General features: G+C 42.4%; 1 protein-coding gene across 1 annotated transcript in view; it reads right to left on the bottom strand.

The window, feature by feature from the left end:
• Positions 1-26971, bottom strand: part of LOC109916787 (cyclin-dependent kinase-like 1) — a 61869-nt gene that overhangs the window by 10026 nt on the left and 24872 nt on the right. Inside the window, exons 2-7 of the mRNA XM_020516538.2 lie at positions 22162-22283; positions 12740-12812; positions 11542-11632; positions 8592-8792; positions 7005-7087; positions 325-381 (exon numbers count right to left, since the gene is read on the bottom strand). Coding sequence (XP_020372127.1) covers positions 325-381; positions 7005-7087; positions 8592-8792; positions 11542-11632; positions 12740-12812; positions 22162-22283 — 627 coding nt within the window. The remainder of the gene's footprint in view (positions 1-324; positions 382-7004; positions 7088-8591; positions 8793-11541; positions 11633-12739; positions 12813-22161; positions 22284-26971) is intronic.

The raw sequence follows: 26971 nt of genomic DNA, 5'->3' as shown, positions 1-26971 counted from the left end.
TTAGAAGTCAGAAGTGAGACTATACATACAATTAGAACAAAATTTGATTATATCATATATTGAAATGTTGCCATAAGTGGTACGGTGTTCACAATACAGTTAGATAGACAGGGTTAACGTTTCTAGTACATTAATGGCTTAAATGTAAGCAAGTAGTACCATATGGAACAGCAGTCGGTGTGCTTTTGATAATTCCACAGCCCTAATTAACATTGGTCAACTTGGAGGTGCTCAGGATGTGTTCTGTATATCCTTCCCAGTGCAGTGATATTTAGAATGTTTCACATTGCAAAAGCTTATGGGCAGCTGGTACTGTTCACTCACCTTCATTAAGTGAAGTGCCTGAGCAGATATGTGTGGAAACTTCACTTCCAATGGTTCCTGGGTGGGGCAACACAAACAAACAGCAAAGTTAGTGCTCTGACTGATCCTCATTGCACTCTGGCAGGAATCCGAGCACCATTTCCAAATGTAATCTACGCTACCCACACCGCCCCCCCTTTCCTCCCCCCACTTGCCCCTTCCTTTCTCTCCCCACCAACCACCCTCTATGAAAGTACTAGGATGCCTCAGTGTTGTACCAAAAGGCTATCTACCAACCAATGGTTCCAGTCACAAGTTTGTCTATCTCAGCTGCAGAGGCACGTAGATTCTTACAGTTGGCCTCCTCTCCACCAAGCCAGGAATGCCAAGTTTGGGAAGGCAGTAGGGTTAACCAAAGTGAGAATAATTAGTCAGGATTCTGGCTCCTAGTCACTATCCACCTTATGGAGATACAAGCAATCCAGATGAGAGCAGAACCTGTTGTAACAGTGAAGCTCTCTCCAGTTGATTGGTTCGCCAGTACTCACTGCCTCAGTTCACACCCTTTAGTATGGCATGAGCCTTCAATCTCATTGTGAAGCCGAGCTGGTGTTTAAGACATCTCCCTCATGTCGGGAGAAAATAACTAATAGAGGAATGGAAGCAAGAATTACTAAAAAAAAAAAAAAACCACTTTAAAGGACCTTCAGGTGTGGAATATACTACGCGGAACTAAGCATGGCGAAGATTGAGTCAATTGAGGCATTCAAGAGGGTATTAGATGATTGTTTTTATTCAAATAATGTGCAAGGGTATGGGGAAAAGGCATGTGAATGGCACTGTCAGAATGCTTGTCAGAGGTGTGATGCAGGCGTAATAGGCTGAATGGTCTCCTTCAGTTCCATAGTATTCTAAGTGTCTCAGCTGTTGAGATTGGTTAACTCTCAGCTGGAACCACTGGTCGGAATGTAGCCTATTTGTACAATACTGAGGCATCCAAGTGGATGAGCACCAGTTTGTGAATTTGCCTTTGGTTACAAGCTGTGGCTTAGTGGGCAATACTCTCACCCCTGACGCGGATGGCTGTGGTTTCAAATCCTGCTCAGATGCAGTCCAGGACAACATTCGTGTGTAGTGCAGCAATCCTACAGCACTATCAGGGACGCTGGCAGTATTCATTGAAAATGACTGCTGCAGAGCTGGTGAGAGTCCCATTTCGCCACTTTTTGGAAGACCTGACAAACTAAATGTGAATCAGGCACTTAAGCTCAGAGCAGTGGACCTTCCCTCTGATCAAGGACATAGGAAAGAGAGGTCTTGCCTGCTGAAAACTACTTGCGATCAGTGACCAGCAGCTCTGAAGCACTAGCAAGGAGGCAATGGCTACCTGGTAATTTATTCACCCAAGGTCTGGAATAACTGAGGGACCCAGGCATAGTTGAGTGATGATTGGAAGGATGTTGTGTGGAGGGAGGAAAGGAACGTTTTTTTTCTTTTTTATTGGATACCTAAGAGAGGGAGTGTTGAAGTTGGGGGTGATGGTGTTTCAGCATGCTCTCCCACATCCAACACAAAGTCCTTTGATCAGGCACTGAGTGCCTTTAAATGGGAGCACCCTCTTTCCAGAAGCCCACAGACAACCCCAAGAGGATTTGCTTTTTCAGCTTCAAGCATGATATATTAACCTGTTTGGTAGATGGCTGCCAATGACAATGAAATAATGACTTTGAATGGGCATTAAATGCCTACTTGAGGGCCTCAGTTGGTGGCAGGGTGGTCATACCATCTACAAATCTTCTTGCCATGGACTTAATTGTAGGTAAGACAGGAAGGCAATAGGATTTCCAATCATTACTCTCCCACCTGAGAGAATAATCTTCCTGCTGTCAAACTCATATGAACCTTTGGGGAAGAGAGTGTGTGTGAGAGAGAGAGAGAGAGAGAGAAAGGGATTCAAATTCCATTCACTGTTTTTCAGATGATAAGTTAAAGGGACTGTATGAAAGATCACAAGGCTCCACAAAGCACTATTTCAAAGGAGAGAAGAGCTGGCCATAATCTCTCTAAAGAAAGATCACTAAAATCGATTATCTTGTAAATGTTCTTCACTGTCTGTGAGAGTGCCTGTGTGCAAATTGGCTACCATATTTCTTATGACAGTGACTACATTTTAGAAGTATCTCATTGGCTTTAAAAGTGGTTTGGGACATCCCAAGGCTGTTAGAGACACATAAGAACATTAGAAAGAGGAGCAAGAGTAGGCCATCTGGCCCCTCGAGCCTGCCCCGCCATTTAATAAGATCATGGCTGATCTTTTTGAGACTCAGCTCCATTTACCCGCCCACTCACCATAACCCTTAATTCCTTTACTGTTCAAAAATTTATCTAGCCTTGCCTTAAAAACATTCAGTGAGGTAGCTTCAACCGCTTCACTGGGCAGGGAATTCCACAGATTCACAACCCTTTGGGTGAAGAAGTTCCTCCTGACCTCAGTCCTACATCTGCTTCCCTTTATTTTGAGGTGATGCCCTCTAGTCCTAGTTTCACCTGCTAGCGGAAACAACCTCCCTGCCTCCACCTTATCTATTCCCTTCATAATCTTATGTTTCTAGAAGATCTCCCCTCATTCTTCTGAATTCCAATGAGTATAATCCCAGTCTACTCAGTCTCTCCTCATAATCCAACCCTCTCAACTCTGGAATCAACCGAGTGAATCTCCTCTGCACCCCCTCCAGTGCTAGTATATCTCTTCTCAAGTAAGGAGACCAAAACTACACACAGTACTCCAGATGTGGCCTCACCAGGACCCTATACAGCTGCAGCATAGCCTCCCTGTTTTTAAACTCCATCCGTCTAGCAATGGCAGACAAAATTCCATTTGCCTTTTTAATTACCTGCTGCACCTGCAATGCTATTTTTAGCGATTCATGCACAAGGAAACCCAAGTGTCTCTGCACAGCAACGTGCTGCAATTTTTCACCATTTAAAACATAGTCCATTTTGCTGTTATTCCTACCAAAATGGATGACCTCACATTTATCAACATTGTACTCCATCTGCCAGACCTTTGCCCACTCACTCAGACTATCTATGTCCCTCTGCAGACTTTCAGTGTCTTCTGTGCACTTTGCTCTACCACTCATCTTAGTGTCATCTGCAAATTTTGATATACCACACTTAGTCCCCAACTCCAAATCATCTATGTAAATTGTAAACAATTGCGGTCCCAACACTGATCCCTGAGGCAGACCACTAGCCACTGACTGCCAACCAGAAAGACACCCATTTACGCCTATTCTTTGCTTTCTACTGGTCAACCAATCCTCTATCCATGCCAATACATTACTTGCAATACCGTGCAACTTTATCTTATGTAGCAGCCTTTGGTGTGGCACCCTGTCAAATGCCTTCTGGAAATCCAGATACACCACATCCACAGGTTCCCCATTGTCCACCATGCAAGTAATGTCCACAAAAGAATCCCACCAAATTAGTTAAACATGACCTACCCTTCATGAACCCATGCTGGGTGTTCCCAATTGGGACAATTTATATCCAGATGTCTTGCTATTTCTTCCTTAATGATAGATTCAAGCATTTTCCCCACTACCGAAGTTAAGCTAACTGGCCTATAGTTACCTGCTTTTTGTCTACTTCCTTTTTTTAAACAGTGGCGTCACATTGGCTGTTTTCCAATCTGCGGGAACCACCCCAGAGTCCAGTGAATTTTGGTAAATAATTACTAGTGCATTTGCTATTTCCCCCATCACCTCTTTTAGTACCCTGGGATGCATTTCATCAGGGCCAGGAGACTTGTCTACCTTTAGCCCCATTAGCTTGCCCAGCAATGCCTCCTTAATGATGATGATAGCTTCTAGGTCCTCACCTGCTATAACCTTCTTGCCATTAGTTTACGGCACGTTACTTGTGTCTTCCACAGTGAAGACTGACACGAAATAACTGTTTAATGTCTCGGCTATTTCCTCATTCCCAGTTATTAAATTGGCCTTCTCATCCTCTCAAGGACCAATGTTTACCTTCGCCACTCTTTTACGATTTCCATATTTATAGAAACTTTTGCTGCCTGTTTTTTTATTCTGAGCTAGTTTACTCTCATAATCTATCTTACTTTTCTTTATAACTTTTTTTGTGGCTTTCTGTTGGCCTTTAAAGATTTCCCAGTCTACTAGTTTCCCACTACTCTTTGCTTTTTTGTATGTGTTCTTTTTTCAATTTGATACTTTCCTTTATTTCCTTAGACATCCATGGCTGGCTCTCTCTTTTCCTACAGTTCTTCCTTTTCAGTGGAATATACTTCTGCTGAGCACTGTGAAAAATTGTTTTGAAAGTCCTCCACTGTTCCTCAATTGACCCACCATAAAGTTTTTGCTCCCATTTTACCTTAGCTAACTCCTCCCTCATTCCTTCCTAGTCTCCTTTGTTTAAGCACAGGACATAGGTACTGGATTTAACCTTCTCGTGCTCCATCTGTATGTTAAATTCAACCATACTGTGATCGCTCCTTCCGAGAGAATCCCTAACTGTGAGATCATTAATTATTCCTGTCTCATTACACAGGACTAGATCTAGGATAGCTTGCTCCCTCGTAGGTTCCATTACATATTGTTCAAGGAAATTATCACGGATGCATTCTGTGAACCCCTCCTCAAGGCTGCCATGACCGACCTGGTTTGACCAATCGATATGTAGATTAAAATCCCCCATGATAATTGCTGTACCATTTTTACATGCATTAGCTATTTCTATGTTTATTGCCCGCCCCACCACGATGTCATTATTTGGTGGCCTATAGACCACACCTGTCAGTGACTTCTTCTCCCTGCTATTCCTAATTTCCACCCAAATGGATTCAACGTTTTGTTCAGTAGAACCTATATCATCTCTAACTACCGTCCTGATATCATTCTTAAAAATCAGAGCAACACCACCTCCCTTACCTTCCTGTCTGTCCTTCCGAACAGTTTGATACCCCTGGATTTATAACTCCCAGTCATGACCATCCTGTAACCATGTCTCTGTAATGACCACTAAATCACACCCATTGGCCAGATTTGCACCGTCAACTCATCCACCTTGTTTCGAATGCTCTGAGCATTCAGATAAAGTGCCCTTATGCCAGTTTTTGCACCTTCTTTTTGGGTCCTATTACCTCCATTACTAACAGTTCTTGAGTTCTCCTTCCCTTTAACTTTGTTCCTAATTTTCAATGGAGTTGAAGCTTCCTCGTCACCTGCTAACCTGCTGCTTTGCCTTACATTAATTGTTATTGTCCCTCTATGCTCACTTCTCCCTTCCCCCCTACTTACTAGTTTAAAGTCCTGTTAACCTATTTACCCTTTTTGCCAGAACACCGGACCCGGCCCTGTTCAGGTGGAGTCCATCCCAGCGGTATAGATCCCTCCTGTCCCAGAATTGATGCCAGTGCCCAGGAAAAGGAAACCCTCTTTCCCACACAACTCTTTTAGCCACTGATCCTGATCCTCGCCTCCCTATACCAATTTGCATGTGGCTTGGGCAGCAATCCAGAGATTATGACCTTGAAGACCTGTTTTTTAAGTTTTGTTCCTGGCTTTTCATAATCCCGAAACAGGTCTTTTTTCCTAGTCCTGCCTATGTTGTTGGTACCTACGTGGACCACAACAACTGGATCCTCCCCCTCCCTCTCTAGTATCCTCTCAAGCTGGTCAGAGATGTCTCGCACCCTGGCTCCGGGCAGGCAACACACCATGCGGGATTCTCTATCCTGCTCGCAAAGGATACTATCTATCCCCCTGATGATGGAATCCCCTACAACTACAATCTGTCTTTTTGCTCCCCTCTCTTGAATGGCCTCCTGGACCATGGTGCCTTGGTCAGTTGCCTCATCCTTCCTGCAGCCCTGTTCCTCATCCACGCAGGAAGCAAGTGCCTCATACCTGTGGGACAATGTCAAGGGCTGCGGCTCCGGTGTTCCTGTCTGCAGGGTCCCTCTACCTGCCTCACTTGCAGTCACACACTGCTGTCCCTGCCTGCCGATCGAATTAACATTAGTTAATCTACTAGGTGTGACTGCCTCCTGGAACACAGCATCCAGGTATTTCTCCCCCTCCCGGATGTGCCGCAGTGTTTGGAGTTCGGATTCCAGTTCATCAATTTTGAGCCGGAGCTCCTCAAGCAGCCAACACTTGCTGCACATGTGGTCACTGCCGTTCTCAATGGGATCAGCTAGCTCCCACATCATACAGCTACAACACATCACCTGGCCTGCCATCTCTACTCAGTTAATTATTTAAAATTAAATAGTTTTTTTTTAGTTTTGCAGTGTTGTCTGCACCAGTAAGTTTACTCCATTATATACTCAAACAGACTCCGGCTTTGCCTTCTGACCCGCTCCCAGAGGATTTCGCATCTAGGTGACCACCCCGAAAGATAAACAAAGAGATGAGGGAAAAAAAAATGCAAATAGCTTACCTGCTCACCACACTTAGTCGTTATTATTAGGTTAGAGGAAGTGGAAGGGTGGGAGACACTACGCGTGTAGGGTCTCGGGTATTAGTTAACTCCCAAATTTATTGGGTGGAAGCTTACCTTCCCAGGCTGCCCTTGCTCTTTCTCCCAGACTCCTGCCGCTGAAAACAACTGAAAACAACTTTAGAAATGCAGGTCATTCATTTAATTAAAAAAGAAAGGAGGTCCTTTACCATAATGTCAGGAACTGGAATACTGACTCCACTGAAGAACTGGTTGGAACTAAACACCTTCTGGTGCCGAGGGATGAGATCACCTGTGGGAACAGAGAGAAATAATCAGTGTCAATGCGAAGCATGTAATCAGGCATAACATCAAGCAAAATACCCAGCTATCATTGAATTAAAAAAAAAGGAAGTGCTGGGGAAAGTTAGCAAGTCTTGCAGCCTCTGTAGAGAGAGGAATAGTTAACGTTAAATCTGATATGACTCTTCTCTGGAACTCCTTTTTTTTCCAGAAAGCCAGTCATATTGGACCTGTTTCTTTCTCCATAGATGCTGCCAGACCTGCTCAGTTTCTTCAGTACTTCCTGTTTTTGTTTCAGATCTTCAGCGTCCACAGTGGCTTGCTTTTACATTCATCCACTAAGATGGCAGGGATTGCAGTGTGCAGTATTTTAGGATCTTAAAACCAGCTTAGCTCAGGAGCACAAAAAGCCAATACTGAACCTCAATGTTACAAAGATTCCTCCCTTCTTTTTGAGGTTCCAAAGACCGAGAGTGGAAATATTGGAGGTGTGAATCTAGGCTGCAAGCTTTTGCTTACATTAGTTCATAATATTTCCAGTTGTTGATGCCTTGCAAATATGTATAGTAGGATGTACAGTGATAAGGAGGTTGCCAACTCTCTCTGTAGTCTCCAGGACAAATGATTATTTCCTGGATACTGCGACAAGCAATTCTGGAAAAAAATCGTGAGGATTTAAACAAATTTTTTTTTCCTTTTTATTGGATACCTAAGAGAGGGAGAGTTGAGGTTGTCAACTGGCAGCCAAGACTTGACTAAGCACGAGTTCACTTTCCATTGGACATGAGAAGGCAGAGCACCACATTCTGGGTAACTACTGTCACATCTGTGATCGATGCAGGTAGTCATGTGATAACACTTCCAGACACAGATCTAACCAAATTGTCAACCATGGACATGACGGTTTGGATAGTGGCTGATGGACCTCCAGAATACTGACACAAACTAACCCCATGCTCAGCTCAGATGGAAACAGGGTGTAGAGTGGAGCTTTGCCATCCTTCTCCAAGGCTGAGCAATGGTAAAGGATCCATGGCCACGGCTAGGACTAGTGCTGAGATTGGACGTTCATCAGTCACAGTGGGAACCTCATGAGCGTGAGCTTGTTAGCTATGGTGGGAATTTCTCACACATACTGAGTTCATCAGCTCTGGTGGGGGACAACCAGACACTCAAAGTGATATATTATGGTTCCTAGACAGGTTTCAAATAGAATACCAGACGTAAAAAAGTCCTATACTAGACCATTTGAAAGAAATTAAACCCTATTACGGACTGAATTATCAATGCACTACAGACTTTACAGTTCAATAAGGAAATACTTCAAAATAATGACATTTTGTCACAAAGATCTAACCAGTTATGGAACCCCTTTGGAGCATTCACTACTTATTCAGATTTATACTATACTCTCTGTTCATTAATTAACATGACCCATACAACAGAAGTGCATTTGGTGTCAGCACAACTAAGCAACAGCAATGACTGGAACTGTTCTAGGATCTGCAGCTCACCCAGTGTCCTCCTGATTAGATAGAGCTGATCGACATCTGACCGGCCAGGCCACAGAGGATTGCCTGAGGTGAGCTCAGCAAAAACACAGCCTATTGCCCAGACATCCACTGGTGGTCCATACTGCGTATCTCCGACCAGAAGTTCCGGGGCACGGTACCAGCGAGTTGCCACGTAATCAGTGTAGTCATCCCCTGGACCAGCTGGAACAGAGTGATTAGGATGTTAACATGTTAATGTCAGCCCAGGTCAATCACATCTACGGACAACAAACAGTAGGGATCCCAAGAGGGGCACCTACTTTGAACCTCTCAGGTCACTCGGCCCACCCACTCCGGTCTGTCAACTGCCTTTCTCGTACTTACGAAAAAAAAACTCCCAATGACACCCATGACTTCAGCATGTCCTCCAAAATGCTTTACAGCCAATTAAATGTTCTTGAAATGGAGTTATTATTGTAAGGTAGGAAACATGACAGCCAATTTTCAAATCACAAGATCTCACAACAGCAATATTGAAATGATCAGATAATCTGTCTTTAACAATGTTGGTTGTGTTATAAATATTAGCCCAGGATATTACACGCCATGACATTACAGCATCACAGATACTAATCTTCAACTAATTTGATTAATTTTATGTGATATCAAGAAACAGCTGAAGGCACTGGATTCTGTAAAGGTTGTGGGTGCTGACAACAACATTCCAGCAATAGTACTGAAGACTTGTGTTTCAGAACTAACTGCACCCTTAGTCAAGTTGCTTCACTGCACTGGAGACTACCTATCAATGAGGAAAATTGGTCAGCTACAGTCTGTCCACAAAAAAGACAAATCCAATCCAGCTAATTACCATTCTATCAGTCTACATTTGAACACAGAAATGGTGAAAGGGGTCATTTACAGTACTATCAAGAGGCAGTTGCTCAGCAAAAACCTGGTCATTGACACTCAAGTTGGGTTTTGCCAGAGGTACTCAGCTCCTGACTGCATTACAGCATTGGTCTGAACAAAGACAAAAAAAGAGCTGAACTCCAGAAGTGAAGTGACAGTGATTGTTCTAAAAATTGTTGATTGTTGATTATTGTTCTAATCATCAAGGAAGCCTTTGACCAAGTAAAACATAAAAAATCCCCAGAAAAACTGCCAACAATGGGAACTGGAGGAGGGAGAAGTTATCCTCTGGTTGGAGTCATATCTGGCACAAAGGAAGATGGTTGTGGTTGTTGGAGGTCTATCATATCAGCCCAAGGACATCACTGCAAGAGCTTTTCAGGGAGTTTGTTACCCGATCAATCTTCAGTTACTACAGCAAACACATTCCCTCCATCATAAGGGCCGTATGTGCACTAAAGAATGCACAATGTTCAGCACCATTTATGACTCTTCAGATACTGTTCACATGCAGCAAGATCTGGACAACATCCAGGCTTGGGCTGATAAATGGCAAATAACATTTGCGCCATACAAGCACTGGAAAATGACCATATCAAACTGGAGAGAATCATCCTTGATGTTCAATGGCATTACCATTGCTAAATCCCCTACGATCAATATCCTCGGAATTATAATTGACCAGAAACTGATCACAACCAAATATGCAAATGCTGTGGCTACAAGAACAGATCAGAGACTGGGAATTCTGTGGAGAGTAACTCACCTTGTGACTTCCCAAAACCTGTTTACCTTCTACAAGGCACAAGTCAGGAGTGTGATGATATTCTCACCTTGCTTGAATGGATGCAGTCCCAACAATAATCAAGAAACTTAACACCACCCAGGTCAAAGCAGTCTGCTTAACCAGCACCTTATCTACCATCTTTGCCAATGGTGCACAGTGACAGCAGTGTATACCATCTACAAGATGAATTGCTGTAACTTACCATGGCTTCTCCAGTAGCACTTTCCAAACATGAGACTGCTACCATTTAGAGGAACAAGGGTTGCAGGTGCGAAGGAACACCGTCCAACCACGTGTTCCTCGCCAAGCCACACATTATCCTCACTTGAAAGTATATTGTCATTATTTCACTGTCACTGTCCATTGGCTGATCCCTCTTTTTGCTGCCCTCCACTTTACCTGCTAGAAGAGAGCAACTTTTCAGCTCTGATTAATTGGCCGAAGTACTGACATCACTTTCTAAAAGCGTTCTTTCTGTTCTTGTATTTTCATTTACCTGTTCATTTTTTTTGTCTATATACATAATTTTCAGTTCCTATCCTACCGTCTTTGTTTAAATAGCCTCCATTTTCTGCCACAGATTTTTACTCATTTGTTTACAGATTACTCCAAGTTTTGAGGTATATAGGAAAATGGACAGAATGTAGCACCATATTGGAGGTTTTTCCCTATAGATGCTCATTCCTTCATCTTCATCAAATTAATTTTGTTTTTTTCTAACCTTCTTCTATCTTGCTGAATATTATGTTATCATTTATCCTAACATGGACAAACTTGTACCCCGTTCTAGTGTGACACCATCCACTTCAATCTTCCCTCAGAATCTTCAAATGTAGTGTTTCTACCTACCTTGCTATTGTATTATTGATGGTCATACTCAATTCATATTCTAAATATCTAGATTTAAACTAATCTATATTTTGTAACCATCCCACCAGATCCTTCGTATTAATATTAATCTACATTATTCTCCTACACAACTTTTACACAGCTGGTCAAATTTTCATGCCATGAATAGTTTGCAGCAGTTAGGGGAAATTTACAGTTGTTCACTTCACTGTAATTACAATTCATTGCAATATTATTTGCTGGCTTGGCCAAAATAAGAGATTCCACATATTTGCTCAAACGTTTATTCTTTTTCCTAAGTTGAGGCCCTGAAATGTAAGATTGAGTAACTTAAAAGTTAAAAATCTCTTCAACTGACCAAATAATATACATACAGAAGTGTTGCCGTAGGTTTGGCATCTCTGATGGAGAAAGGAAACTCACTCAAGATTCTTGCAAAGCCGAAATCGCAGAGCTTGATGACTCCGTGCTTGGTGATGAGGATATTCTCTGGTTTCACATCTCTGTGGATGCACTGAGAGAGAGAGAGGGAGGGAGAGAGAGAGGGAGAGGGGGAGGGGGAGAGAGGGAGAGAAACACAGTCACTGAAAGTCAGTCAGCATCAGCATAAGAGTAACCCAGGCCAAGAATCTCAAGGAGTTCATGCAATTTATTCATTGGTCCAAGGCTTTACATGGTGAGGTAAATATATTGTCATTTACCACAGACTACACAGTTGGTATTTTGTACTGTGGGCTTATGGCTCCACAAAAGAAGGAACCAACTGGCATAATTTAATTCAGCTCCTTTAGAGTCAGTCCTACGTGTACAGAGGCATAAATGGTTGAATATGCGGCTGTCAAACCAGTGTATCAATCTGGAGGTCAGGTTGAAATCTCATCATTGTGAGGTTATGAAACCAAATGTGGCTTAACACAAAAACTGACTAAGAAAACCGGTAGCACATTGTTAACACTCAAATGAAGCAAAAGCAAGCTGCCATCCTTCTCTGCCACATAAGACTCCGAATTACCTGGATGATGCAACACTGTTTGTGAGCATGCCAACTCAGTAATGGAACTAGTTTCACACAGCAACCTAATGTGGTTCCATCGTAGGATCATTTCACAGATAAGCCTGAACAGAGTAGACAGGATATCGCACCGTGGTGGGAGAGAATTGCAGAGCCCAACTTGTGCAAGCTCAGCCTGCAGGAATTGCCTGCTAGTGATTGTTCTTCAGAGCTTGAGGCAACCAGATGCTGTCGGTGAGTTTAACAAGTACTGGTAATTAAAGCTGACCTATACTCACTGGCTTGGTGCAGTGGATGTTGGGGAAATATGCTGCCTAACAGTATACTGACAAACAACACTAGCCATGCCTGTGCTTAAAGACTGTAAGATTCCTGGCTGCTGCTGTTTTGTAACTCTGCAATTACATAGCACTGCAAACCTTTGTTCTTGCACATGCATGGACACTGCATTACCTAGTGGTGGTGTTTGCAATAAATGCAGTCTTTTAAATGTTTATCCAATTCTCTTCTGAAATTGACTATTGAATCTGTTTCTGTAGAGGCATTCCAGATCATGAAAATGTACTGCCCATCCCTGGTACATCCTAGCACTCTTTCCTTCACACTTACATTGTGCTTATGACAGAAGTTGACAGCCTGCAGTGTTTGCCTTATGATGCTCTTCACTTGATCCTCTGCAACTCTGGAAGGGGGAAGAGAAAGAGATATATATATATTTTTTAAATGTACTGTCATTCAAACCTCACATCAGACCTGATCCTACACAAGACTGAACTGGACCAGCTCAAGTGTGGCAGTGTAAGAGGAGCTGGTGAGGTTTTTATTTTTAAAAGAAGTAATGCTGCATTATTTAAAGCTGCAGACATGAACTGCAAGGAGTCTGATATTTATAGTCACAAAGGTCTCCTTTCACTTGACACTTTAATTATCCTTTTTTATCAAGGCCTTCACTGCTACACTAGAAAGCACCCCACTTCTGTGCAAATGAGATAGTTGCAGTAGAAATTAATTACTGTCACATGAAACTAAATGAGACAGCAGTTAATTAGCAGCCATGGCAGGAGTGGTATAAATGGCACCTGCAGAACTGTTGCAAGAAAGTTCCAGGGCTGTTGCGGGGGGTAGTTTAAAACTTTATACGCTAGTAACCATTGCCACTACCTTCTTCCTCCCTCTTCTGCAACATTTTTGCTTGGGCTCTATCACCTTTTACCAGTTGGACATAACAAATATAAGAAAACATGCAATCAAGCAATTCATGGGAACTACCATATCTGAAGTCCTTGCCCTTACTAACCTCATACAGACATGCATGTGCACTTTTCTCATATGCCACTGGACAGTAAGTGATCACAAGCAAGAATCCTGTCTGTTTTTATTTCCTCTAATACCCACAGAACACAGGGCCTTGAGATCTGTGAAGCTTAGTAGCAGCAACTTGATTCAATTGTTTTAGATAGTAATTTTCTGTGGTCAGAGAAATAGTTTGCTCGTCAATTGTGTAACTTCATTTTGCACCTTAATCTGACTGCAACTGCAGGAAAGGTGAGTGGGTACCAAATCAGAACATCTCAATATTGAACAGAACACAACAATCACAGGATTATGATGGTGCAGAAGCAGGCCATTCAGCCCATTATGTCTGTGTCAGCTCTCTGAGAATTTTAACTGGGTGCCAATCTCCTGCCTTTTTCTTGTAACCCCACACCAACAACCAAAAATGAGCAAGTTGCACATCAGTTGTGCAGAAACTTAAGTCATACTCCAACTGGAATGCATTTGCATCTGGTAGAGAATTAAAAGGAAGGGGATGTTTTCATAAAACTCTGAGCCAGCCACTCAAAAACCACTTGTACTTGAAAGGTCAGTGGAAAGTCTCTGCTGCAAAAGGCTATGAATTAATTGAAATATTCAAGATTAAAATTAATAGCTTTTTGCCAGCTAATTGAAGTCCGTGGAGCAAAGCAAAGTTGGGCAAACAAATGAATCCTGAAAACAGACTTGAGGTTGAATGGCCTGCTGTTATCCCTGTAGTGTGTTACCTGATCCTTGCATACAATGTATTATTCTGCTGCTATGGAGTAGGCCCCATTAAGTTCACACCATATAATCAATGTGAATTAGGAACACTTTAAAGTCAGAGGGTAATTGTTTCCCTGTACTTCTGTTGGTTGCTAATAAATCCTAGCTTCCTTTTAGATCCAGAAAAGAATTCCACAGTGAAAACTAGACATTCCTAACCATTTTTTAGATTAAAATAAAACTTGTGGCAGACACATACCAGTTACTTTCAAAAATATCTTGTGGTTCAGAAGATAGCACTTATGCCTCCAAGCCAGAAGTGTGTTTAGTACTCAATCAAATACTTTTTGGTTCTACTAAAAGCATTCATGATAAGGGAGGAAATTGCTGGGGTCTTGTGCGAAATCTTGTATCCTGTTTAGTCACAGCAGAGGTCTTAGAGAACGAGAGAATAACAACGTTGTTTCTTTTTTTAAGGAGGGCAACAGAGATAATCCAGAAAATTACAGGTTGGTGGGCCTTACTTCAATGGTAGGGAAATTATTGGAAAATTCTTAGGGACAGGATTTATTTACATTTGGAAAAATATGGACTTATTGGTGACAGGCAGCATAGCTTTGTGCATGGGAGGTTGTCTCACAAACTTGTTGAGTTTTTGAAAAAGTGACAAAGATGAGGGCAAGTACATGTAGCCTACATAGACTTTAGCAAAAGGCCTTTGACAAGGTCTCTCATGGCATGCTGATAGAGGAGTGAAGTCACATGGGATCTGCAGCGAACTGGTAAGATGCATACAGAATTGGCTTGGTCATAGCGGTAGAAGGGTGTTTACTGACTGGAGATCTGTGACCAGTGGTGTTCCACAGTAATCAGTGCTGGGACCCATGTTGTTTGTTATATGTATAAATGATTTGGAGCTGAATGTACGTGGTCTGATTAGTAAGTTTGCAGACAACATAAAGATTGGGGTAGCTGAGAATAGCGAGGAGGATTGCCAAGGATACAGATAGGCTGGAGATTTGGGCGCAGAAATAGCAGACAAAATTTAATCTGGACAAATGCAAGGTGATGCATTTTGGAAGGTGTAATGCTGGAGGGAAATAAATGGCAGAACTCTTAGAAGCATTAACATACAGAGGGTTCTAGGTGTACAGGTCCACAGTTCCCTGAAAGTAGCAACACAAGTGGATAAAGTGGTCAAGAGGGATGGCATCCTTTCCTGCATCAGTTGGAGCATAGATTGGCAAGTCATGTTGCAGCTGAATAGAAATCTAGTGAGGACACATTTGGAATACTGCGTACAGTTCTGGTCAGAAGAATGTGCATGCTTTGAAGAGGGTACAGAAAAAGTGTACCAGTATCTTTACCATGGACGTCCAGCCCCTATACACCTGCATTCCCCATACAGATGGCCTAAAGGCCCTCCGCTTCTTCCTGTCCCGCAGGCCTGACCAGTGTCCCTCCAATGACACCCTCATCCGCTTAGCCAAACTTGTCCTCACCCTCAACAACTTCTCTTTCAATTCCTCCCACTTCCTACAGACAAAGGGGGTGGCCATGGGTACCCGCATGGGCCCAAGCTATGCCTGCCTCTTTGTAGGGTACATGGAACAATCCCTCTTCCGTACCTACACCGGCCCTAAACCCCACCTCTTCCTCTGTTACATTGATGACTGTATTGGCGCTGCCTCGTGCTCCCACGAGGAGCTCAAACAGTTCATCCACTTCACCAACACCTTCCACCCCAACCTTAAGTTCACCTGGACCATCTGTAACACCTCTCTCACCTTCCTGGACCGCTCTGTCTCCATCTTGGGCAACCACCTAGAAACCGATATCCATTTCAAGCCCACTGACTCCCACAGCTACCTAGAATACACCTCCTCCCACCCACCTTCCTGCAAAAATGCCATCCCCTATTCCCAATTCCTTCACCTCTGCCGCATCTGCTCCCACGATGAGGCATTCCACTCCCGTACATCTCAGATATCCTCGTTTTTCAAGGACCGCAACTTCCCCCGCCTCAGTGGTCGAGAACGCCCTAAACCGTGTCTCCCGCATTTCCCGCAACTCATCCCTCACACCCCGTCCCCACAATAACAACCAAAAAAGAATCCCCCTCGTCCTCACGTACCACCCCACCAACCTCCGGATCCAACGCATCATCCTCCGACACTTCCGCCATCTGCAATCCAACCCCACCACCAAAGACATTTTTCCCTCCCCACCCTTATCTGCTTTCCGGAGGGACCACTCTCTCCGTGACTCCCTTGTCTGCTCCACACTCCCCTCCAGCCCCACCACACCCGGCACTTTTCCCTGCAACCACAGGAAGTGCTACACCTGCCCCCACACCTCCCCCCTCACCCCCATCCCAGGCCCCAAGAAGACTTTCCACATCAAGCAGATGTTCACCTGCACATCTGCTAATGTGGTATACTGCATCCGCTGTACCCGTTGTGGCCTCCTCTACATCGGGGAAACCAAGTGGAGGCTTGGGGACCGCTCTGCAGAACACCTACGCTCAGTTCGCAATAAACAACTGCACCTCCCAGTCGCGAACCATTTCAACTCCCCCTCCCATTCCTCAGACGGCATGTCCATCCTGGGCTTCCTGCAGTGCCACAATGAACAGCAACTCCTATTCCGCTTGGGAACCCTGCAGCCCAATGGTATCAATGTGGATTTCACAAGCTTCAAAATCTCCCCTCCCCCTACCGCATCCCAAAACCAGCCCAGCTCGTCCCCGCCTCCCTAACCTGTTCTTCCTCCCACCTATCCCCTCCTCCCACCTCAAGCCGCACCCCCATTTCCTACCTACTAACCTCATCCCGCCCCCTTGACCTGTCCGTCCTTCCTGGACTGACCTATCTCCTCCCTACCTCCACTCATCTTTACTGGCTCCATCCCCGCCTCTTTGACCTGTCTGTTTCCTCTCCACCTATCTTCTCCTCTATCCATCTTCTATCCGCCTCCCCCTCTCTCCCTATTTATTTCAGAACCCCCTTCCCCTCCCCCATTTCTGATGAAGAGTCTAGGCCCGAAACGTCAGCCTTCCTGCTCCTATGATGCTGCTTGGCTCTACACCTTGCTGTACCAGGATGTTGCCTGGTTTGGAGGGTATTAGCTATGAGGAGAGATTGGAAAAATTCTGTTGCCTTCACTTGGATGTCAGAGGCTGAGGAGCAACCTGACAGAAGTTGACAAAATTATGACAGGCAGTTTTTTTAAAAATTAAAGTGCCTGGAATGTGTTGCCAGCAGAGGTGATAGAAGCAGATACAATAGCAACACTTGATAAATGCACGAATAGGGCAGGAAGTAGAGGGATACAGACTGCATAGAAACAAAGTTTTTAGTTCAGAAAGGAGTAATGCGTCACTGCAGGCTTGGTGGGTCAAAAGGCTTGTACCTGTGGTGCTTGCCATTTGCTCTTTAGTTCAATAGGTAATGATAACCAACTTGTTAATCTTTCTAAGACATTCCCACTATTTCCAACAGGGAAAGTGTGAAGATATGTAATAATTGAGATTTTCCAGAATTTAATTTTGGCTCCTTGCTGGCTAAAATAGAATAGTAGTCCTCTGGGTCTTGCTGGATTATAATCCAATCTATCCAATTACCCAGCACTCCGGAATATTAGGATGTTGTTGAACTGAATCCAAATCAAGCCTCAAACCTGATAGGTCAGGAATGTGTTTTAGAACAGTTCTATTAAATGTCCTACATAGGGCTACTCGATGTATTGTCTAGAAAACAAGTTTAACTCTGTTTAATTGACTCTTGTCCCATTTTTCTGCTGTACAATTTTAATTAACTTTCAGTCTGTTTATAATTTTTCATCTCTTACTCAGGAAATAAAATTTCAAATGGCTGCTTTACAATGATAGATTCTTTTAGGATCTAAAAGCTGGTGTTTAATTGTTTCCCATCAACTGATTAAGTCTACACTTCTTTCCCTGCAGCCGTCTGGTTAATATGCAGGACAGAACCTAACTCTGACTGTAAGTGTGCTCCCAGCAAATGCAAACAGTGCCTTGTTGCCATGGCAAACACTACACATTCTGCTGTTCTTGGCTTTCCCCTCCTCTCACGTGCGTTTCTCTCAATCAGCCTCTTGACATCTGCATTCCTCCGCCCTCCACCACCACCGACAGTTCCTCCTCTTTTTGTCGTTCCATCCCTCTCTCCCTTGTGACCCCTAACTCCTCCTGCTGTTGCCACCAGAATGGATTGAAGTATAAACGGTTACCCCGGAGACTGTAAAATGCTACTTGCAAACCTACCGTGGGCTATAGAGCCTGCTCAGCACGTTAAGTAAGTTAACAGTCAGTCATTCACTAGGCCAGTGGCAGGTTGAAGAGAGAGCTGTGGTTCAGTTTTTGTTTGGGGGTGGGGTGCGTCGGAGGGTGCAGGAGGTGCTGTTGATTGAACCAAATGCAGAGTTACTGCAGTCTTATTATCTGATAGTATGTCTGTGCATTGTTTAGGGTAAAGCAGACACATGTCTACTGTTAGTCTTCCATCCTCCTGATACACCACCGGATTTTAAAACCAACCCAATCCCAACTTTTCACCTTGTCTCTTGACCTAGACAGCTTTGGTCCTTGTTCAGTGGAGAACTAGGCATCATCATTAAGCCCAGGGTGTGTTTGGTACTCCAGGGTAACAGTTGACAGGTAATCAGCAATAAAAATAAATGGAGTCAGACAAGTCAGGCAGCAACCTCTGTTCACTGCACCCAAGGCTTTTCTTGCAGTGTAAATAGCCAAAAAATTCAGATCATACATCTCAATCTGTGCATTCTTAACCTTTTCCTAGTACCCTTTGTGTTCTGTTGTTGCTCCTCAGGGCTTTTGAAATGGTTTCCTTTAATTGTTTAACTGCACACAGCTGAACACTCAAAATTCTTTTCCCTTTAGGCCTTGGTTTGAAGTTCCAGGCACAATGTGTCACCAGGCAACCAATGAGTGACTCCTAGATAACGTGCAATGACAAAGGCCCTGAGCCAAACCCTGGTGCTAGAACACTGGCAGAACACAGCGATACCATTATTATTAAGTGACTGCATGAATTTAAAAAAAAAGTCACTGATAATAACTGGATTATACAGTTGAAAAGGACCTTTCATCTCCAGAACAGAGCTGAGGATATGTTTACACTGCTTTTGAGATCACTGTTTAACCCCAGGGAGAATATATTAGTTTACAGTGATTAATTAACGGAAAACGACAAATCATATTTGAGCTGACCCAAATGTAACAGGCAAGTAGCAGGGCTTCAGGTTATACATACTGGCATCCACCTAGCCCGCAAGGGCCCACTCTCCCAGCAGAAACAAGTCCTTGGGTTTCTTTAATACATTTAACCAGGAGACTATAACAAACCTAGATTATTTAGAATTCTGAAAACTAGATCAGGATAAGTTGAGGACGACTTGAATGCGAAGCTTGGAGAGAAGAGCTGGAGTAATAATGAACCATTACAAGCAATCAGTACCTACTGTAAATACCAATGTAAGGAGGACGAAACGTACTGTTGCACAAGGAAGGCAGATTCTACCATTATTTGCTTAACAAACCTTCTACAGTCTTTTGAGATCACAACTAGAGGACAAATAAAAGGACAACCAGTGGACGTAGTTTATTTGGTCTTCCAGAAGGCTTTCCATAAGGTCCATCATAAGAGGTTAGAGAGCGAAGTTAAAGTGCATGTGATGGGGTTGATGTATTTGCATGGATCAAGAATTGGTTAACAGACAGAAACAGAGAGTGGGAATGAATGGTTCTTTTTCCCCTCCCAAGTAACAGGTAGTGACTAATGGGGTACCACAAGGAATCAGTGCTTGGGCCCCAGCTATTCACAATATATATCAATGATCTGGATGAGGGAAACAAATGCAATATTTCCAAGTTTGCTGACACAAAACTGGGCAGGATTGTGAATTGCGAGGAGGATGTAAGAAAACCTCAAAGTGATCTAGACAGGTTGAGTGATTGAGCAAAATACATGGCAGATGCAGTGCAATGTGGCCAAATGAGAAGTTATACACTTCAGTGTGAAAATTAAGAAGGAAGAATATTATTAAAATGGTGATATATTAGAAAGTATGAATGTACAAAGGAATCTGGGTATCATGGTACACCAGTGAATGAGTGTAAACAGGCAGGTGCAGTCAGCAATTAGGAATGTTAATGGTATTTTGGCCTTCATTGCAAAAGAAGTCATGTTCAGAATGTCTTACTGCAGTTATGCAGGGCCTTGTTGAGACCGCAGCAGGAGTATCATGTGCAGTTTTGGTCTCCCTGCCCGACAAAGGTAGGTTTATTATGGACGTTTCAGGGCAGAAGACACAGCTTGGGATGGGGAGGGCGGGGGGCAGAAGACAGGGAGGGATGGAGTGGTTAACCCAGTCCTGAAGAAGGGTTCCGACCTGAAACATTGACTTCCCTACTCCTTGGATGCTGTCTGGCTTGCTGCGCTTTTCCAGCTCCACGTTTTTTGATTCTAGCTTCCAGTATCTGCAGTCCTTACTGTCTCCAGATTCATTATGCAGTGGAGGTTCACGATGCTGGTACCAGGAATTGCAGGACTGTCCTGAGGAGAGTTTGACTGAGCCTGTATTCACTAGAGTTTAGAAGGATGAGGGGGATCTAATTGAAACGTATGAAATTCTAAGAGGGCTGGACAAACTAGACACAGAGTGGATATTTTCCTTGGTTTGATAGTCTAGAACCAGTGGACCCAGTGTCAGGATACAGGGTAGACCATTTATGTCTGAGATGAGGAAAACATTCTTCACTGAAAGAGTGCGAACCTGTGAAATTCTCTACCGCAGAAGACTGTCCAGGCCAAGTCACTGAATACACTCAAGGAAGAGTTAAATTTTTAGATTTTAAAGGCATCAAGGAGTACAGGGAGAAGCAGGAGCATAGCATTGATATAGAGGATCAGTATGATCATACTGAATGGCCTAATCCTGCTCCTCGTTTGTGTGATACCACTGGGGGAAGGGTTCACAAAGTATAGATGGAAGTAAGGCATACGGCCCCTTGAGTCTGCTCTGCCAGTTGACAAAATCAAATAGTGCCCAAGAACTGACTGACTTTAACTTTACTTTTCTGACTACCCTCCATAACCTTAGATTCTTGACTGACAAGAGTCACTCTAATTTGACCTTAAAATTTGTAACAGCCCTGCCTCAACCAGTCACTGGGGAACAGCATTCCACAGATATTGGCAGAATGGATTGAAGACTTCAGCGATGTGTAAATAGTAGAAAAACTTTTTGTCTGTTCTTCTTAGAGGTAAGAAGTGGAGATTCATAGAGGTGTTCAAAATAATGAAGAGTTTTGACAGACAAGAGAGATTGTATTCAGTGACTGAATGATTGTTAAGCAAGAACACAGATTTAAAGGTAATTGGCAGAAGAACCAGAGGCAAAAGTCTTTTTTTAAATAATGCAATTTGTGATGATCTCAACTACCGAACAGAATGGGGACAAATATTTTCAGGAAGAAAATTGAGGAAAGAGCAAGGGACTAGGAGTAATTATCTTTTAAAGAGTTGGCACAGGTACAATGGGCTGAATGGCCTACCTCTCTGCTGCTTTATCCTAAGATATACCAGAGTAGATTGGGTAGTATAATTAACTACCATATGTGTGAAAGTATAGAAAATAGAAAATTTAGTCAGGATAGAGTTTTGTCTTGTACCTGATTAAGGATTGTGCTCTAACCTGGACTCACCATGCTTTGGTTCATGTGCGATGTTCTGGCAAATCACCAGGATTCACAGTTGGCAAGCAGAGTAGTTCAGCTGGTAAGCAAGTCAAATATGCATCAATCATACTACCAGCAACATGATCTGAACACAGGAACTAAATTGTTGTAATTTATCTTCAGAACGAAAAGCAGAACTTTTAAGCAGTGCAGTGTTTATAGAAAAGTGACATAAAATTGGACAGACTTTTAAAGACAAAAAAAAAGGAAGGGGTTGTCACTCACTTACCCCCTGGGGTACTTGTCCAACTCATTCAGTACTGTGTGGTCACAATACTCGAAGACCAGATGCAGTTTGCGCTTCCGCCTGAATACCTCCAACAGGTTAACTAGGTTCACGTGTTTGAGTTGCTGTTAAGACAAACAGGGAGAAGAGCTCCAAGACCAGTTACAGCTTAAGTTAAGAAATATTAGCATCACCTTTGAAATAAATACAGAAGGTACAGATGTACAGGTCACTCAGCATCTGCACTGGGACCCTCTCACCATATAGTGTATCATCACTTGATTTTCCTTTGTATTGATGCTGGTGATTACTATGTTTTCACCTATACCTTTGGATTATAGGACCCTGTTCCAGAGCACATCATTTAAGTCCGAGTGCAGTACCAATGAAGGAATAGCTTTAGTGTTGGAGGTTTAAGTCTTCGAGACAAGATATTAAATGGAAATGACAGCAAACAGCTCTGATGGCTGTAAAAGATCCCAGGTATTATTGAAAGAGAAGATAGAAAATTCCCCTGGTTCTCTTTCTGAAATTAGCTCCTTAAATCACCAACCTGATTACATACCTCACCTGCTGTGAGATTTTGCTCTGCAGAACTTTAGCATGACTAAATTTGCCTACAGAAATGATAACTGCACTTCAAGATAACTTCTTGTCTACGAAAGTGTTTTGGTGCAATCTGCTATGTGGAGCACTTGAAAGATCAATAGTGACTGTGTTTGCTCCTTTTCCATTTTGACCACAATATTGGAGCAATTAAACTAAATAAATGATTTTGGTATCAAAGAAAGGGGCATCTGAAGTATGGTAGTGTAGTGGTAAATTTCACAATTAATATTTCAGAGGCTCAGACTCACCCTTTGATGATAGGATTCAGGTCCCATATAGCATTGAATTAACGAATGTGGAATAAAATGCTGATCTCACTTGATCATGAAACTACCAGCCTGTCATTAAGAAGTCACCTTGTTTACTACTTTCCATTAGCGGGAAATCTTCAGACTTCAAATTAGCTCTCAATGGCCATCACCCATCAATATATGAAGAATTAGTCTTTGTTGTCATGCTGGAATTTTATGCTTAAAATCAAAGAATAGCTGCCGATATAACATTCAACTAATTTGACATGATTGAACGAAGCCAAGTTGAACTGGAGTCAAAAACTCAAGCTAAATTGTAACCTTTATGGGAGACCACTAAATGATAATTAAGCACTCCATTTCTCCGTGGGTTACGGTAAAAGCCAACAGGTCAGTGCTCCTCTCAACTGATCTCAAGCCTTAGAAACTGAGATATTATCTAGAGTATTGAATATCTTCTCCATCCTGTAACCTAGCAGCAAAGTCACTGGACACCATAAATCTCTACTGGCTCAACCGTGCTGCGCAAAACGAGACAGGTGAAATTGTTGAAGATGCACGTACCTCAGTGAACACCTGGTAGACTTTCAAATTGAATAGGCAGCAATTGTTAAGGGAGATCTTAGTGTAACATTCTGCATCCACACTGAAGACTGCATCTTGAGCTGTGTACCCAACCGAGGAAATACATTACATATCACACCATCCAGCACCTGAGAGTTAGGCGAGGGTCATTAGTCCTATGCTGATGGTTGGAAAAGGTAGCCTAGTGGTTACCGTCCTGAAACTAGTAGTCTATAAGTTATAAAGTTCAACTTACACCACAGCAATTTAGGGAGAGCACCACTGTTAATTAGACTGGTCTACATCTGATTCCACTCCTACACAATAGTTGATTCATAATGCTCTCAGCTAATTGAAAACATGCTGTAAGGACTGCCAATCTGACCTACATTTCCCAATAATACAAAATTTTGTAATAGAGCTTGATGAAATGATTAAACAGAATATTCTAAGAGTGATTTGATGTTGCAGTAATGTTAGAATTTAACCTTTGTTAAGCAGAACAGAAAAAATATTTAAACGGTAACATCTTATAATGACTACAAAATAAGCCACAGCAATAACACTCTTGCCTGTGAGTTAGAAAGTTATGCGTTCCATAACCTTCTGATACTTAACTGGCTCTTGTCACATTGCTGTTTGTAGGGGCTTCATGTGACATTACAACAGTGTCCACATTTCAAAAATTACTAACTGGCTGTTTGGGATGTTTTGGGGTTGTGATCAGTGCTGAATAAATTCAAGTTCTTTAATTAATGCTATATTGTAAAAGGTGCACAGCAATTCTAAGGCAGTGAACACTGCACTTTTGAACTGATTCTTGCAGGACATGCAGTCTTCTTAATGTTTGAATGAAGTAATAACCTGACAGAGAATGTACTTTAGTAAGAGATATGCTGATAGGGGCCAATTCATAAGCTTGAGGGAATAGTAAGCACTCAAAGTTTCAAGGACACCAGCTAATCATGCAGAAGAAGAACATCATCTTTTTAATTAAAACTTGTGTAGCATGGGAGGACCAGATAATGAAGCAGTGCTGAAGGATGCAGAATAGATTCAGAAGTGAATAGCAATGGGATGCAACACGACAGAAGTGTGTGATAACAAAAATTAGGGAGGTTTACTTATTTCACAGTTCAATGGAAATAGGGTAATGAGGGCGGCTACAGTTTGTTGACGGAATTATCGATAAGGTCTAGGTTCCTTATCAATTTTTCCTCTTAGGAGAATTTTAAGACTTTCGATACCATCTAACATATCCCTGCTTTTTGATACATAACATGAAGATTGCAATGTAAACGGCAATGAAAATTTGTATTTGAAGGGTTTGATCAATCTTAATATTGGGCTCAAAGGAAGAATATATTTAATCACAATCACCAGATGTGATTATAAATTACATGATTATATTTATATTGAATAATCCTATGACTGCTTGACTTTAATTTTTCAAGAATCTTCTTGATTATGAGGACTAGTTAGAATATCTAACCATAAACATTTCCTGAAACAACGAGATATATCATAGGGAGCTCTGGAGGATGGTCAGGTGTTAAAAAACACATGAAAAGCGATGTTTAATGAAACTGGAACAGAGAGGGTCACAACAGAGCTTTATAAAGGCCAAATTCTGCAACCATTCCCATAGTCAATAATTTTGGTTAAATAGGCGCAACTTTGTCAAATCTTACATTTGAGAAAACCCTTGGCAGAGAATATATGTCAAAACTAACCCAGAAAGCCCCAGGGAAGAATTACTATCCATTATAGAAAATTTGAGATCTGAACTAGATGTTCTACATTACTGGTCTTCTGAGAGTGTGAATTACTTATATAATTTTTATGTTTTGAATCAACCTGTTCAGAGATGTTATTGTACACCTCTGAAGCAGGTGGGACTTGAACCCAGGCCTCCAAGTCCAGGGGTAGGGACACTACCACTGCACAAGAGGGTCCTTGTATTCTTTATAACAAGTGGTTTGCCTTTATTTCCAGTTATATAGTTATCCAATTGAAAGGCCTGGGTGCTATAAGAATACAACTCCTGAGCCCTCTTGTGGCACAGCTGTAGTTTCTTAACCCTGGACTGGGAGACCGGGTTCAAGTTCCACCTGTTCCAGGAGTGTGTAATAACATCTCTGAACAGGTTGCTTAGAAAAATAGGTTGATAAAAAATACGACCCCTCCATTGTACATATTGAGCACTGTGACTTTGCTTATTTTTGTCACCTTTTTCAATTCTTCTGAAAAGCCTTATGCAACAGATAGAATTGAATGTAAACAAATACTGGCTTATTTAACATAATGTATGTCACTGTTCACAATTCAGTTTTTGTTCATTGAAAAGTATTGTCTTTCACTCCTTGTAACATAGAAAATAAAGTCAAGAAGCTAGCCTCACTTTATTCACCAGTATCAATGCCTGGTTATACTAGCGAAGGAAATGAAAATCAGCTGCCTCTCAGCTTTGACTCAGCCACTGAGTTACAGGAATGCCTCTTTTGCACAAATCAGTGCAAGCCCCATTCCAGGCAATACAGCCTATGGTTCAGGCTGAAAATCCAGTACAGTTCTGAGGAAGTACTGCACAGTGAGAAATGCTGTCTTTCAGATTAGACATTAAAGTCTTCCCTCTTTTGTAGATGTAAAACATCCCATGGAATTAAACTGAAGACGAGAGTTCTCTCCGATGTTCTAGCCAATGTTTATCCCTCAACCAATATTGCTGAAACAGATTATCTGGTTATCTCATTGCTGTGTACAAATTGATTGCCACATTTCTTACATTACAACAGCAACTACACCTAAAGCACTTAATTGGCTGTAAAGCACTTTCATTTGTCTTAAGGTCGTGATAGGCATTAAAGTAAATGTCTTTCTCTCTCTCTTCAAAATTTGAACTTCAGGAGACTGTGTTTACCAGCTGGTTAAAGAATACTTTCACTTTTCTTTACCCATATGGTTCATCCTGCCATCAGTCTAAAGTGCCACCTTAGATTATAAGAGCAATGCCTGACCAGCTGGGAACCCTGCTATTGAAGAGGAAGGTATTCAAATATTTCTAAAACGTGCTAGGAAATCTCATGACCTCAAACTGACGCAGCATATGTGAAACACAAGACAGTTTAACATTTAGTCTGATCACAGCAGATACATCTAATTTTAGAGGCTTTAACCCCTTAAAGCCTCATCTTAGTATAAATTAAATCAAAGTGCCTCGTTAGCCAAATAGATTTTAAAAAGTCTTAGAGATAGTAGGAATTGCAGATGCTGGAGAATCTGAGATAACAAGGTGTAGAGCTGGATGAACACAGCAGGCCAAGCACCATCAGAGGAGCAGGAAGGCTGACGTTTCAGGCCTAGACCCTTCTTCATTCCTGCTCCTCTGA

This window comes from Rhincodon typus, chromosome 39 (assembly GCF_021869965.1).
Source record: "Rhincodon typus isolate 14 chromosome 39, sRhiTyp1.1, whole genome shotgun sequence".
NCBI classification, from domain to species: Eukaryota; Metazoa; Chordata; class Chondrichthyes; order Orectolobiformes; family Rhincodontidae; genus Rhincodon; species Rhincodon typus.
This window is presented reverse-complemented; position numbering and strand designations above follow the sequence as displayed.